This window comes from Hylobates moloch, unplaced genomic scaffold (genome assembly GCF_009828535.3).
Source record: "Hylobates moloch isolate HMO894 unplaced genomic scaffold, HMol_V3 SCAFFOLD_21, whole genome shotgun sequence".
NCBI classification, from domain to species: domain Eukaryota; kingdom Metazoa; phylum Chordata; class Mammalia; order Primates; family Hylobatidae; genus Hylobates; species Hylobates moloch.
The window spans coordinates 29,718,216-29,733,291 of NW_026652296.1; the positions used below are offsets into that span (position 1 = coordinate 29,718,216).

General features: G+C 48.8%; 2 protein-coding genes across 2 annotated transcripts in view; one reads left to right on the plus strand and one right to left on the minus strand.

Annotated features, from left to right (window-relative positions):
- Positions 1–13,909, minus strand: part of CUNH20orf96 (chromosome unknown C20orf96 homolog) — a 46,951-nt gene extending 33,042 nt beyond the window's left edge. Inside the window, exon 1 of the mRNA XM_032141850.3 lies at positions 13,738–13,909. The gene's annotated coding sequence lies outside the window, so the exon portion shown is untranslated. The remainder of the gene's footprint in view (positions 1–13,737) is intronic.
- ZCCHC3 (zinc finger CCHC-type containing 3) lies at positions 812–3,797 on the plus strand. Its single transcript, XM_032141847.2, has one exon. It carries the CDS (start codon positions 1,055–1,057, stop codon positions 2,273–2,275), a length of 1,221 nt encoding a protein of 406 aa, XP_031997738.1. The 5' UTR covers positions 812–1,054; the 3' UTR covers positions 2,276–3,797.
- Positions 13,910–15,076: the final 1,167 nt, after the last annotated feature.

The window sequence follows — 15,076 nt, forward strand, 5'->3', positions numbered from 1 at the left end:
AGGCTGAGGCAGGAGAATGGCGTGAACCTGGGAGGCGGAGCTTGCAGTGAGCCGAGATTGAGCCACTGCACTCCAGCCTAGGCGACAGACCAAGAGTCTGTCTCAAAAAAAAAAAAAAGAAGAAAGAAAGAAAGAGAAAGAAAGGAAGGAAGGAAAGCTACCTATACGTGGGGCTGCCTATTAACTCCGCCAACTGACTTAACTCCTGCCTCTTTATCTGTAAAATGGGCATAATTACAGCATCGTTTTTGGAAGATTCCAAGTAATAAAGTCTGAAGTGTGCTTAACACAGTACTGGGAACTTAAGAAGCACTCACACTCCATCCTAAATACGACGGAAGTCTTCAAAAAAATAAAAATAATGCAATATGACTTACTTGGAAATGTATCAAAAAATAAAGACCGATGAATGGACCGAGGCGTAGTGTGATAAAATAGAGTAAAATTTTAATGATAAAAAGTTAATGGTTAAATGTTCACTGTAAAACTTTCAACTTTTCTTCTTGAAAATGTGCATAATCCGACGTGGGAAAAAAATAATGCATTGAAGTCAGTTCTGGGGAAAGGGAAAGCTAAGTTTTAAGTTTGCTATTGCTTTGGCTTTTTTAACAGAAAAGGTACAAAAAAGAAAACAAAATGGGAGAGATGTTCCTGAACTCCGTCCCGCCTGTGGGCTGTGGGCCGTTAGCAAAGCTGCTAGCATGAAATCATCGAGCACCGCTTGCGAAATGCCAAATCCTCGAGAGCGAGGCCGGAGGCTGCCAAACCCGCGCTGAGGAAAGGGACGCCTCCGGGCGCCCCATCCCGCTGCGGACGGAGGTGAGGTTGGAGCGAGCGCTGGCGGAAGAGAGGCTCAGCGCAGGGGGCGCAGAGCCGGCGCTGGCCAATATGCGCCGCATGTGATACCTTTGAGGGAGCGGCGGGGGAGGGTAGCGTCAAATTTCAAAAAAAAAAAAACAAAAAAAACAAACCCACACAACCTCGGCGGGCGGGCGCGCGCGATGGGCGCCCTTTGGCTGCGGGAGCGAGTGGAGGATGCTGGGAAGGAGGTAAAATGGCCACCGGCGGCGGCGCGGAGGAAGAGAGGAAACGGGGGCGGCCGCAGCTTCTGCCCCCCGCGCGGCCCGCGGCCCGGGGCGAGGAGGCCGACGGCGGCCGCGAGAAGATGGGCTGGGCCCAGGTGGTAAAGAATCTAGCCGAGAAGAAGGGCGAGTTCCGCGAGCCGCGGCCGCCGCGGCGGGAGGAGGAAAGCGGGGGCAGTGGAGGGAGCGCCGGACTCGGCGGCCCCGCGGGCCTGGCGGCGCCGGACCTCGGCGACTTCCCACCGGCTGGCCGCGGGGACCCGAAGGGCCGCCGGAGAGATCCGGCCGGCGAGGCGGCGGACCCCCGCAAAAAGAAGGGCGCTGCCGAGGCGGGCAGGAGGAAGAAGACCGAGACGGCGGCGGCCGCCATGGCGACCCCGGCCAGGCCCGGCGAAGCCGAGGACGCGGCCGAGCGGCCCCTCCAGGACGAGCCGGTGGCTGCGGCGGCGGCGGCAGGCCCGGGCAAGGGTCGCTTCCTTGTCCGCATCTGTTTCCAGGGAGACGAGGGCGCCTGCCCGACCCGGGACTTCGTGGTAGGAGCGCTTATCCTGCGCTCCATCGGCATGGACCCGAGCGACATCTACGCGGTCATCCAGATCCCTGGCAGCCGCGAATTCGACGTGAGCTTCCGCTCGGCGGAGAAGCTGGCCCTGTTCCTGCGCGTCTACGAGGAGAAGCGGGAGCAGGAGGACTGCTGGGAGAACTTTGTGGTGCTGGGGCGGAGCAAGTCCAGCTTGAAGACGCTCTTCATCCTCTTCCGGAACGAGACGGTGGACGTGGAGGACATTGTGACTTGGCTCAAGCGCCACTGCGACGTGCTGGCCGTGCCGGTGAAAGTGACCGACAGGTTTGGGATCTGGACCGGGGAGTACAAATGCGAGATCGAGCTGCGCCAGGGGGAGGGCGGGGTCAGGCACTTGCCAGGGGCCTTCTTCCTGGGGGCCGAGAGGGGCTACAGCTGGTACAAGGGGCAACCCAAGACATGCTTTAAATGTGGTTCCCGGACCCACATGAGCGGCAGCTGCACGCAGGACAGGTGCTTCAGGTGCGGGGAGGAGGGGCACCTGAGCCCTTACTGCCGGAAGGGCATCGTGTGCAACCTCTGTGGGAAGCGAGGACACGCCTTTGCCCAGTGTCCCAAAGCAGTTCACAATTCCGTGGCAGCTCAGCTAACCGGCGTGGCCGGGCACTAAACACCCGCTGCCTGCCAGGGTGAACACACAGCCAGCTTACCCCTCTTAAGTGCCAAAACTTTTTTTTAAACCATTTTTTATCGTTTTTGAAGGAGATCTTTTTAAAACCTACAAGAGACATCTCTCTATGCCTTCTTAAACCGAGTTTACTCCATTTCAGCCTGTTCTGAATTGGTGACTCTGTCACCAATAACGACTGCGGAGAACTGTAGCGTGCAGATGTGTTGCCCCTCCCTTTTAAAATTTTATTTTCGTTTTTCTATTGGGTATTTGTTTTGTTTCTTGTACTTTTTCTCTCTCTCCCTGCCCCCCTCCCGCCCCCCCGCCCCATACCTTGTCTTCCCCTGGATTTTCACCCTTTGGGCTGCCTTGCTCATCTTTATGCCCCAGCACTAGGTACGGGGCCCAACACGTGGTAGGCACTCCATCAGTGTTTGCTGAATTGAAAACATTGTTGACTGTGGCTTCTATCAGAGTGTCTACCTTTTGCAGCTCTTCCCCTCCCTCATTTAATTTGCTGCTTTTAATCTACGTGGTCTGAGAATTTGTGAAACCAGTGTTGTTAGAAGTGTATATAATCTGAATCAATAAGCTCTGAATGGTGGCCAAGGGCCTCTCTTATGGCACAAAAATGCATGGACTTCATGACAGCTCTTTTGGTGGCTCAGAAGCCATTTTTCATAGAATCATGGAATCTAGAATATTCCTGCTGGAAAGAACCTGAGAGTTGGTTTGGACCAATTCCCTGGTTTTCCAGCAGATGAAACAGGCCCAAAGAGGTTAAATGACTGGGTGAAAATCACATAGCTGTCTGGTGCCAGAGCCAGCCTATAGTAGAGTCCCCTGACCCCAAGCCCGGTGCTCATTCCACTACCTCTCACACTTCACAACAATTTCCTCAACACTTGAGGGCCCAGAAAGTCTGATCTCTCCAGAATGATGAGCCCAGAGGAATGCTGAGAAATCATCTGGAGGAGGGAGCAGAAAGAGAAGGTTTTTAAGGAGGGGCTTCTGAATACTTGGGAGATACGGAACGGACCAAGGAACACACTCCAGGGTGCATTCGTTGCTCCCTGGGGCACCACTTCTGGATTAAAGTGTGCCAGGTCCTTTGGAGGCCCTACCCCTTCCCCATTCATTGTCACCAGTGAGAAATGGGGGTGCCCCTGTGTAAAGAAACCTACCAAAGGTTTACATTTGCACCTTAGCCTCAATAGCTAGGAACCCTAGAGAAGCAGCTAGCTGGAGCTCATCTGCGACTCCTGACTCTCAGGAGAAAGATGGATTTTAACTCAAAATTATGAGTGAGCTGTTAACTCTAAAATGTACTTGGGAGATAGGCCAAGCGAGAGGTCATGGGGCCAACTAAGTGTTATCAAGTAGAAAAGACAGTACACTGCTTTTCTTTTAGTGTTTGCTTTTCCTTTGCTATATGTTTTGCTATTTCCTTGTGGCTTAGAATGTAAAATTGATTGTTAAAAGTTTTGTTCTGAATAAATATTTATCTTTTGTATTGCTAAAACTGGTGCACTATTTCCTTTCAAAGTGTTAGATGCACAGTTACCCAGCTCCAGACCATATTTCAATTCCACTTCCCCTACACTCCATTTGTTTACCTTGCTAAATACATTTCCCACCCCTGGAGGCAACACTTAGCACCTACTACGTTGTGCCGGTCCCTTTGCATCACAATCAGTTAGCACACTGTTAAAACGGGTTTTAAGTCCTAACACAGCTCCAAGAAATCAGAATCACTGTTAGAGGAAGTGAAACATTTTAGTTAATCATCCTCAAGCAATTCTGATGGGCAGCTAGGTTTGAGACCAGAGTGTAAGATGTGTGAGCTGAACCCTGCCCTCAGGGAGATTACAGACCTGTGGGAAAGAGAGAGGTGGTTTGCCAGCTTCCTTGTCTTTCTGTTATTGTAAGCGCCGTGGATGGGATGCAAAATATTCTTGGGTTCTGGGAAAATGCCATTTCTTCCAGCTGGTGAAAAAGCGGGTTCCAGGGCGCTGACTTCTCCAAGTTAGCCCCCACTGGAGACTGGGCCTGCAGGCAGAATAGGGTCAAGGTCTCTGGACTTTAGGTCCAGTACCCTGCAGACCCCAGATACAACCCTCTGAAGGATTTTCCAGCTGGTGATGTTAGGATGATCTGATCCTAAGAGTTAAACGTTCCCAGTATATTGACTCTCTGACTCAGTGATTTGAGGATATTTCCAGAGCTGATCTGGAGTTGGGACCTGGTAGGCTCTTGGGAATCCTGTCTTTCAGAGCCAGTTCAACCCCTCTCCTTGTCTCCCAAAGCAAGCAGACTCTCCCCTCCCTCCCATCCCTCTTTCCCGCTTTGCCAGCAGTTTCTCTCTCACAGAGCTGGAGGCCAGGGGCCAGGAGAAAGCCTGCATTCACCATACTCTCCACGCCGTTCCTCAAAGCAGGCACTGTGCCAGGGAGCCTCCTTGAAGGAACTTTCCCTCTCCTGGCCCCATCCCCCCACTCTCCAGGAGGGAGGAGAGGAAGAAACTGTTTCCCTGCCCATCCCCCACAGGATCTGCTTCAAGGCCTCCTGCCTGGTGGCCCAGGGACAGCCAGGGGCTGGAGCTGAACAAACCTCCCCCAGCTTCCTTTCCTGATCAAGCAGCCCTCAAATTACAATTCTTCACTGTTTTGGGGCTCCTGGAAAGTGTGCAGAGATGCCCGGACTGAGGCTGGTTGACTAGAGGACATTGATTCATTCAACTTCAACAAATACGGAGGGCATTAGAGCTGGGCCCCATGCAAGGCCCTCTGCATAGGTTGCCTTGAACAAGACAGTGCACTTACAGTGGAAGGTACAGATAAGTAACAGCAGGCAATGTTTACAATCATATATTTAACAATTTTTTTTTTTTTGAGACAGAGTCTCACTCTGTTGCCCAGGCTGGAGTGCAGTGGCATGATCTTGGCTCACTGCAACCTCCACCTCCTGGATTCAAGCGATTCTTGTGCCTCAGCCTTCCAAGTAGCTGGGATTACAGGCATGTGCCACCACGCCCAGCTAATTTTTGTATTTTTAGTAGAGATGGGGTTTCAGCATGTTGGCCAGGCTGGTCTCGAACTCCTGACCTCAGGTGATCCACCTGCCTCAGCCTCTGAAAGTGCTGGGATTACAGGCGTGAGACACCGCACCCGGCCAACAACATTTGTCCTGTATAGAATTGTCTGAAGTAAAGATTCCCTAGAAGAGGAAACGTCCTGACTGAAACCTGCAAGATGAGTAAGAACCAGGCTAAGAGCGAAGAGACAGCCAAGCAGCAGAAATAGCAGATGTAGAGGCCTGTAGGCCAGAGAGCACACAGCGTGTTCAGACTGGCCAAGAGTCGGGAAGATGTGGTTGGGAGAAAACGCCGAGAAGAGGTGTCACAGGGCTTACCAGCCATATTTAAAAACGTGGATTTTGTCCTCAGAGCCTCCAATCAGGCCTCCTCCATTCCATTCGTTCTTTCAACACATGCCTGTTAAGCACCAACGCTATAGGGGCCTTTTCTAAGCAATGGAACACAGTATGGAGCAGGATAATCAAGTCCCTGAGGCCCAGATTCTAGAGTCACACAAGTACATAATTACAGACGATGATGATGCACTAAAAGAAACATACGGGGTGAGATCCCTGTTTAACAAGGAAAGCTGATCCAGTCTTAAGGGTCAGGGATAACTTCCCAGAGAAAATGTTTGAACTGAGATGGAAAGGACATATAAGGAGTTAATCGAGAGATGGGGCTGGGGGTTAAGGGATGGCAAGGGTATTCACCTAGGCAAGAGGGATAGCAAGTAAAACAACCCTATAGCGGGAAGAGGCATGACCACTTCTAGAGACTAAATCAATCAGTCTGAGTTTAGAAACAGAAACCACTCCAGCTATTGAAGAAAATGCTGGTCCCTAGGCTGGGTATGAGGAATGACTCCTAGAACACCATAGAACTGCCAGGGGAGTTACTACCTCTCACAGTCAGAAAGACAGAAGCCAGGAGGCCACCACTGGAAAGGCTGAGCATGAGGACACAATGGTGAAGCTTCCACCCAAAGACAGGATCCTGGGATCAGAAAGTTACTGCCAATGCCACTGGCAGGACAGTGAAATGCCAAGTCCTTTCCCTGCCTCTACAAAGCCAGGGACTGTGCACTACTGTCTCCGCAACCATGTTTACAAGTAAAAACAGCCCAAACTGTCTGGCTTACTTATGCCTCCCTTCCATCTTTTATGCAAATACATCTAAGTGCTAGAGCCCTAGCTTCAAGGGAGTTGGGAGATGTTTTAGCTTTCCAGCATCTGCAGCATAGGAAGGCACATAGAATGGGGATGAGTGCTGCCTGTCAAAAGACAATATCCAGCACAATAAATGTGACTGCAATGCAGAGAAGAGGAGCTCGTGGGGGCATCTGGTAGGCCATGTTAAGAATGTGGGTCTAAGAACGATGTGCCATTGAAGGACTTGCAAGCAAGAGAGTAACATGATTAGATTCGTTATGTTTTACAAGTATCATTCAGGATAGTTGGTGGAGACTGGGTCAGAGGAGAGCCCAGGTGGAAATACAGTACAGTTCACCCAGGTCTCTCAAGAGATGAGGACATCTTAGGCATGGACGACGGAGATGAACAGAGAGAAATAGCAGGGTAAAGATATCTTTCAGAGTTTAAGTCAACAAGATTTGGAGCTATATTTGACATGGGCTGGGAGAAAGTTAAGTACCAAGGATGATGCCCAGGTTTCTAGCTTCTGCAATTGGATGGATGGTGGGGCTTCTCCCTGAGATGTGAAACAGAGGAGAAAATCCAAGTTTAGGGTGAAGGGCTTGAATTTGATTTTGGATATATTGAGTTTAAGGTCTCCGTAGAGGATATCTAAGAGGAGATGTGGAGTAGGCGGTTGGATACACACAGATCTTTCATTCCTGGGAGAATTCTGGCCCTGAGAAATAAACACAGGAGTTGTATAGCTGTGGCTTTCAAACTGTTTCACCACATCCCACAGTAAGATATATATTTTACATTGCAGCCATCATACATATGCATGTGTGTATTTATATCTAAATCTGAAATAAGCTTCCTCAAACAATATTTGCCCTATGCATGATGCACCTTGACACTTTCTATTCTATTGCTTCATCCTTTTGTCAATGCTTATATGACGCATTAAACTGATTTCACACTCTTCTAATGGTCAAGAGAGAAAGCAGAAGGAAAGATTATACCAACTAAGATTGTGCCTCAAGCAACTTTGACACAGTTTTCCCTGATGGAAAAGGAGATGGTGAGAAACTAATAAAGGACAGCCAGAAAGGGAGAAGGAAAACAAGAATGTGCAGAGACACATAAACCAAGGGAGGACATTTCAGGTGGCAGGGGTTAACAACTGTGTCAAGGGCTGCAAGAGATCAGGTAAAATCAGCTCTAAGCAATGTCAGTGGAGGCCGGGCGCGGTGGCTCATGCCTGTAATCCCAGCACTTTGGGAGGCCAAGGCGGGCGGATCATGAGGTCAGGAGATTGAGACCATCCTGGCTAACACAGTGAAACCCCGTCTCTACTGAAAATACAAAAAATTAGCCGGGCGTGGTGGCGGGTGCCTGTAGTCCCAGCTACTCGGGAGGCTGAGGCATGAGAATGGCGTGAACCCAGAAGGCGGAGCTTGCAGTGAGCTGAGATTGAGCCACTGCACTCCAGCCTGGGCGACAGAGCAAGACTCCATCTCAAAAAAAAAAAAAAAAAAAGTCAATTGAGATCAGAACTGAAGAGTGCACTAGGATTGAGTAGTGTGGAGGTTATCAATAAGGGCCTTTTAGAGGAAAGTGATGGGAGCAGATTAAGGAGCAAATGATCTAAGATGTCAGTCTGGCACACTGACCATTTTATTCCCATGTCACATCCTCTGGGACTCCCTTGTGCCCTTGGAACCCAGCCTGGTACCCAATCCCTTTCACAAGAGGCTCCTGAACTCCTTTCCAACCTTACTCTCAGCCAGATTGCCCATTACATCCCTTTATGTCAACTCCAGTTACGGCTGACAAACAGCAACCAGAAAGAATTTTGGAGTATGGAGTGGTACAAGACCAAGCTAAGGGGCCGGGTGCAATGGTTCACGCCTGTAATCCTAGCACTTTAGGAGGCCGAGGCTAGTGCATCGCTTGAGGTCAGGAGTTCGATACCAACCTGGCCAACATGGTGAAATCCTGTCTCTACTAAAAATACAAAAAAAAAAAAAAAAAGCCAGGTGTGATGGCATGCGCCTGTAGTCCCAGCTACTCAGGAGGTTGAGGCAGGAGAACTGCTTGAACCTGGTGATACAGGAAGTGCTGGGAAGGGAAGGGCACAGTCCCTTTAAATGACACAGAAGGGAGGAAGGGCGTGGTCCCTGGCTAGGGCTCCACCCCAGCCTGTGCCCACGGACCTAGGTGAGGACAGGCATTTTTGTTTTCCTGCCCAAATGCTGCATTTCCCAAGACCACTCTGGCCTGCCACACCCCCATCCTGTGCCTATGAAAACCCTAGCAGGCAGACACACAGGTAGCTGGACGGCTAGAGGAGCACATCAGTGGAGGAACACACAAACGGCTGGACGTCGAGAGGAACGCACCGACAGGCACCGGCACACCAGCACACCACAGGCCACCGACCAACAGAACTATGTGGAGTTTGGCTGGGGCAGTCGGAGCCCAGGCCACTGAACAGTCCAACTCCAGGGGAAAACCTTCTCACTCCATCACCTTCTGGCTTCCCCCATCGGCTGAGAGATACCTCCACTCAATAAAACCTTGCACTTATTCTCCAAGCCCAGGTGTGATCCAATTCTTCTGGTACACCAAGGCAAGAACCTGGGATACAGAAAGCCCTCTGTCCTTGCAACAAGGTAGAGGGTCCAATTGAGCTGGTTAACACCAGCCACCTATAGACAGCAAAACTAAGAGCATATGGTAGCATAAGTCCATTGGGGCTTCAGGAGCTGTAAACATCCACCACTAGACACTTGTGGGGAGGGAGTCCCACAACCTGCCTGTATGCTCCCCTAGAGGTTTGAGCAGCAGGACACTGAAGAAGCGAGCCACTCCCCCTGTCACACGCCCTGGGACGGGGACAAGGGAACTTTTCCCGTTTCAGTGGGAGGCAGAGGTTGCAGTGAGCCAAGACTGTGCCACACTGCACTCTAGCCTGGGCAACAGAGCGAGACTCCATCTCTAAATAAATAAATAAATAAAAGGACCAAGCTAAGGGTGAGGAGACATCAGGTCATGCTGAGTTGAGGGTGGGGGCTCCACAGGAGTGTACCAAACGTGTGCAAAGGCACTGATACATACAGCCCTATTTGCTGGCTTGTCAATGTGACTAAGATTTGGGGTAGGACATAGTACAAGAAAATAAACACAGATATATTATGGAACAGAATGTAAACTTTGCAGAGTTTTCAATAAAATATGACTCTCTCTTTTTTTTTTTTTTTTTTTTTTTTGAGGCAGGGTCTCACTTTGTTAACCAGGCTAGAGTGCAGTGGCTCACTGCGTGGCTCACTACAGCCTCCAACTCCTGGGCTCAAGCAATCCTTCTGCCCCAGCCTCCTGTGTAACTGAGACTACAGGCACACACCACCACACCCAGCTAATTTTTCCTCTGCCTCCGGTTCACTGTGGATATATCCTCCCGGGATATATCCATCACGGGCCGGCACAGCAGTTCGAGTACTGGGATACAGGTAATTTTTTGTATTTTTAGTAGACACGAGATTTCACCACATTAGCCAGGATGGTCTCAATCTCCTGACCTCGTGATCCGCCTGCCTCGGCCCCCAAAGTGCTGGGATTACAGACGTGAGCCACCACTCCCAGCCTCTCTCTTTCTTTCTTCTCTTTCTTCTTCTTTTCTTTCTTCCTTCATTCCTCCTTTCCTTCCCTTTCTTTCTCTCTCTCCTTCCTTCTTTCCTTCCCTTTCTTTCTCTCTCTCCTTCTTTCTTTCCTTCCTTCCTTTTTCTTTCTTTTTTTCTTTCTTTCTCTTTCTTTTCTTTCTTCAGGGTCTCAATATGTTGCCCAGGCTGGTCTTGAACTCTTGCCCTCAAGTGATCCTCCCACCTTGGCTTCTCAGAGTGCTAGGATTACAGGTGTAAGCCACCACATCCAGCCCAAGAATGGTTTTATTTTTTTTTTTTTATACAGACAGGGTCTTGCTATGTTGCCCAGGCTGGACTCAAACTCCTGGACAACATAGCAATCTTCCTGCCTCAGCCTTCCTAATAGCCAGGACTACGGGTGTGCACAGAACAAATTATATGTATTAATATGGAACAATCTCTAAGACACATTATAAAATGAAAAAAAGCAAGATATGGTATCCTACAGTTTACATTTTTTAATGTTGGAAGAAATACATACATATGCTCAGCACCATAGGAAAGATTTTAAAAAAGAAAAAATATATATACATATGCTTATTTATGTACAAATATGTAACACTGGAAGGATATTAATGAAATTCGTAATTTGTAACTTTGGAGAACTGGATATTTGGGGTTTGGGATAAAAGGAAAGTTTATTTTCCACTGTGTATCCCTGCTTTTAAAAAAATATTTCATCTATTATCTCTAACAACAACAAAAACAACTTTTAACAACAAAAATAAATGCAAAACACAAGACTTCAACGAAATTCCTATAGATTTTACAGACAGGAGTCCATCTCCTCTATCTTTAAAAATAAAGGCCGGGCTTAGTGGCTCATGCCTGTAATTCCAACACTTTGGGAAGCCAAGGCAGGAGGACTGCTTGAGCCCAGGAGTTTGAGGCCAGCTGAGGCAACACAGGGAGACCCTGTCTCTACCAAAAAAAATTTGTTGGGTGTGGTGGTACATGCCTGTGGTCCCAGCTACTTGGGAGGCTAAAACAGCAGGATCACTTGAGGTTGAGGCTGCAGTGAGCCGTGATGGCACCACTGCACTCCAGCCTGGGCCACAGAGTGAGACCCTGTCTCTAAAAATAAAAAATAAATAAAAAATAAGAACCTTGATGGAAGAGTTTAAGAAATTCTATAGCAGACAACACATTGGTCACCCTGCTTCCAGGCTCCCTCTCCTTCCAACCATGGAATCCACCCCAAAACAAAATTTGATCACATTTCCCCCCTGCTTAAAGACCTTCAAAGATTTTGCATCCTCCCTGGTGTTCACCAGGGTCTGCCTGACCAGCCCTGCCTCCTCTGGGCCTCCTCTCTTGTCGGGCCTCACCCCCTTACCCTGGCTTGGCTTCCCCTTCTGCTCCAGCTGGTCATTCCTGGAAGCAGACCTCTTCCTCCCCTACCCATGGTTAATCCTTACCTGCCTGGGGCACTCAGCTCTAATGCTGCTTCCTAACTAGAGCCTACCCTAACATCCTGTATCAGACCCTCTTACACCATCCCCTACCTCCCTGGCCTCTCCTTCAGCAGTTACTCAGGTGCAATGATACGCTTATTTGTACCATGGTTTGATTGATATCTGCCTCTGCCTCTCCACTTTGAGCTCCCTGAGGGCAGGAACCAGTCTCTTTTGACTCACGGTATAGCTTCAGCAATTAGCACTGTGCCTGGCACAGAGGAAAGCCTAATAAATATTTATTGCATGCATGATCTAGAATCACTTGGCTGAGGTTACAGATTAAGACACATGTCTACTTGTCCTTCTTTAACATACTTAACATACCTTAGCACTCTGTCATTGACTGCATACTGGACAAGGGCTTATTCATTCGTCTTTTAAAAGCTAACTCACTCTTTTAGTTTTCCCACCTTTGATAAGGGAGGATAGGACCTGGCAGGTCAGGCCCTCGGTTTACTAGCTCATCCTCTTCTATTTCTCTGAGAGCATAAAATCACTGGAAGTCAGCCAGCATGCCCCATGGCACTGTGAGGCACAGGGGAGACGCACCAGGCTCCTGGATTCTGAATGCCTGGGTTTGAAGCCTGGCAAGAGTGGCCCCATCCCTGAGTCCGCCACCACCCCTCCCCATGGGGCGAGGATTCTGCAGGCATGAGAAGTGCCCACGCAGAGTCTGTGCCTATGCCTTCTAGAACACGCTCTGATACCCCATAATTCCCTTCCAAAATGTCACTAATTTAATTCAAAGGGCCCTTCGTGGGCCTCATCCCTGGCTTCATCTCACCTGAGGGCAAACTATACTGCCTGATGCACATCCTATAGACCTGAGCCTTGGGCCTCAAGATAGCTGTTTGCAGGTGACAGCTAGGTGTTGACCCATGCATGCTAGCTCCATCACTGATGGGATGAGAGGTGGCTGGATAAGGGATGGATACAGGATCCAGAGGACAGGTCTTCTTGGGCCTACATATTCTGGCACATAACTCCGAGGGTCTTAGAATTCTAATTTGAACATGGCCTTCCAGGTTGTTAGAGGATATATCCATCAAGGAAGAAAACAGAACATATTTCATTTAACACTTGCTGGATTCTTGTATAATTTCTAACAATAGAGACATATGGCATATGGGCCTCCAACTCTACTCTTGTTCTGAGCCCCACAAATGCCCATTTGGTTCTGTCATTTCTTTGCATAGACGAGCTAAATAACCTCTCTGAACTTCCGTTTCCTGAGCAGGAAAATGGGTCTATGGTAATAACTACATTATCAGGGCTGGTGAGAAAATGAAATAAAATAATCCATGTCAAGGGCTTGACAAGAGTGCCAAGCCCTCAGTATATAGTTGCTAGCATTGTTATTTTATCCTTTATTTTATGCCCTCTGGCTGTCACTCCTATGACTTCCTATATGATCTCCAAACTGGTCTCTTTTGTAGGGTTTCAACACTGCTGCTCCCTCCTGCCTCCTTACCCACAGCCAATAACCTCCCCATTCTCTCCGCCTAGTCAAATCCCACCCTGTCTTCAATTGTGATAATAGCCACTGTTGATTGCACGTTTACTACGTTTCAGACATTGTATTAAGAACTTTCCATGCATTATCTCAACTCAGTTCTGACACCAACTCAATGAAGTAGGCACTGTTTATTATTACCCAAACACAAAGACACTGGGATCTGGAGACTGGAAGCACTGGCGGCTGCAAGTGACAGGGCTGGCGGGGTGTGAAGCCAGAGAGGAGTCTTTCTGCAGTCAGCCCTCCCAAATCCCGGGATGGAATCAAGGAGCCCTTGGCTGTCCCACCGTCTTTCAGTGCCCCGGCGACCCCTCCTCCTCCAAGCCCCCAAATCCAAGTCTGTTATATCCCGTCAGCTCTACGGGTCTGCCTGTGACTTTCAGCCCAAGGGGGCGGACACTTCGTGTCACGCCACGTTGTCCACATCATCGATCCTCCCTCCCTCTCTCTCCTTCCTTCCTTCCCTCCCTCTCTTCCTCCCATCGAGTGCCAGTTCTGTGCCAGGCTTTGGTGTTCAAAATGTTACAAGTGGAGAAGTCAGAGAAGGATGGAATTATAGGTTTTTCTTCTTCATACCTTTCTGTTTGGCTGACTTTTTTCAAATGAGCACGCAGGCCCGGTTCCTCAAACCCACTTCAAATGTGGTATTGCTGGGTTGGTTTGGTCCAAGGAAAGCCCTGTCTCCTTAACTCCCAGCCCCCACGCCTCCTCTGCCGGCCCTCAAATCCAGGCCGCCCTGCCCCCGCCGGAAAGGGGAGTTGGGGGCGAGCGCCGAAATCTGAGTGGCTCGTTCAAGCCTCCGTTGCCATAGAAACCGGCCGCACAGGCCTCGGCTGTCCATTACACCATCCTCTAGCCACGCAGCCAATGGACTCCGAGCTCCATCGCCAGAGGCCCCGCCCCCAAGCTCTGGGGAGCCCACCAATCAGCAGGTCCCGTGGCTTAGAGCCCTGCCCTCGGCCCAGGGACACCACCAATGCGCTTCGACCCTGCCCTCCTTCTCTTTGGTGTAATAAGAAGACTAGACTTTTTTTTTTTTTTTTAGGAATTCTGCAGATTAGAAGGAATTGGCAGTAAGGCCTCTGTCAGCTGCACCCTGAATAATCTTTGGCTGCTATTTTACTTAAGGAGAGCAAAACTGTTTCAATTATGCAACAATATATACCATTCTCTACTAAAACAATTTTAGGAAATGAAAATGTAGGCAATGGGATGATATAGTCTGCTCTATATGAATGTCTTGCATTATAGGTATTTTAACTTAAAATGATCAAGGAACTAGTCATCTTTCCTTTGTATTTCAAATGCATACAAAATTAAAGATACCGAGTTTTTTGATGCAGAGTTCATGAGACATTGACTTAATTAGTTGGTAGACAACTTTTACTGAACCATCTAATTCCTGGTTCAGAACATTACAGCTGGAGGATAAATGAGTATTTCTCTTAATCCATGTTAGAAATTCTGTTTTTGAGGCGGGCTGCGTAAATGGCTCTGACACTCTGGAGTCTAAATAAACTAAATGTGTTTTTAAAACCTGTTTGCCATTACAAAAAAAAACTTCATTTTTTTTAGAACACTTTTAGATTTACAGAAAAATTGTGAATATAAAGTTCCCGTGTACCCCACCCATACACCCTGTTCCTTTTATTATTATTATTATTATTGAGACAGGGTCCCGCCCCTTCACCCAGGCTGGAGTGCAGTGGCGTAATCTCAGCTCACTGCAACCTCTGCCTCCCGGGCTCAGGCAATCCTCCCGGACTCAGGCGATCCTCCCACCTCAGCCTCCCAAGTAGCAGAGACTACAGGGGCATGCCACCATGCCCAGCTAATTTTTGCATTTTTCATGGAGATGAAGTCTTGCCATGTTGCTCAGGCTGGTGTTTCCACTATTAACATCACATATGGTATT

Coding starts and splice junctions, on each gene's coding strand:
- ZCCHC3 (XM_032141847.2), top strand. CDS start 1,055: ATGGCCACCGGCGGCGGCGCGGAGGAAGAGAGGAAACGGGGGCGGCCG.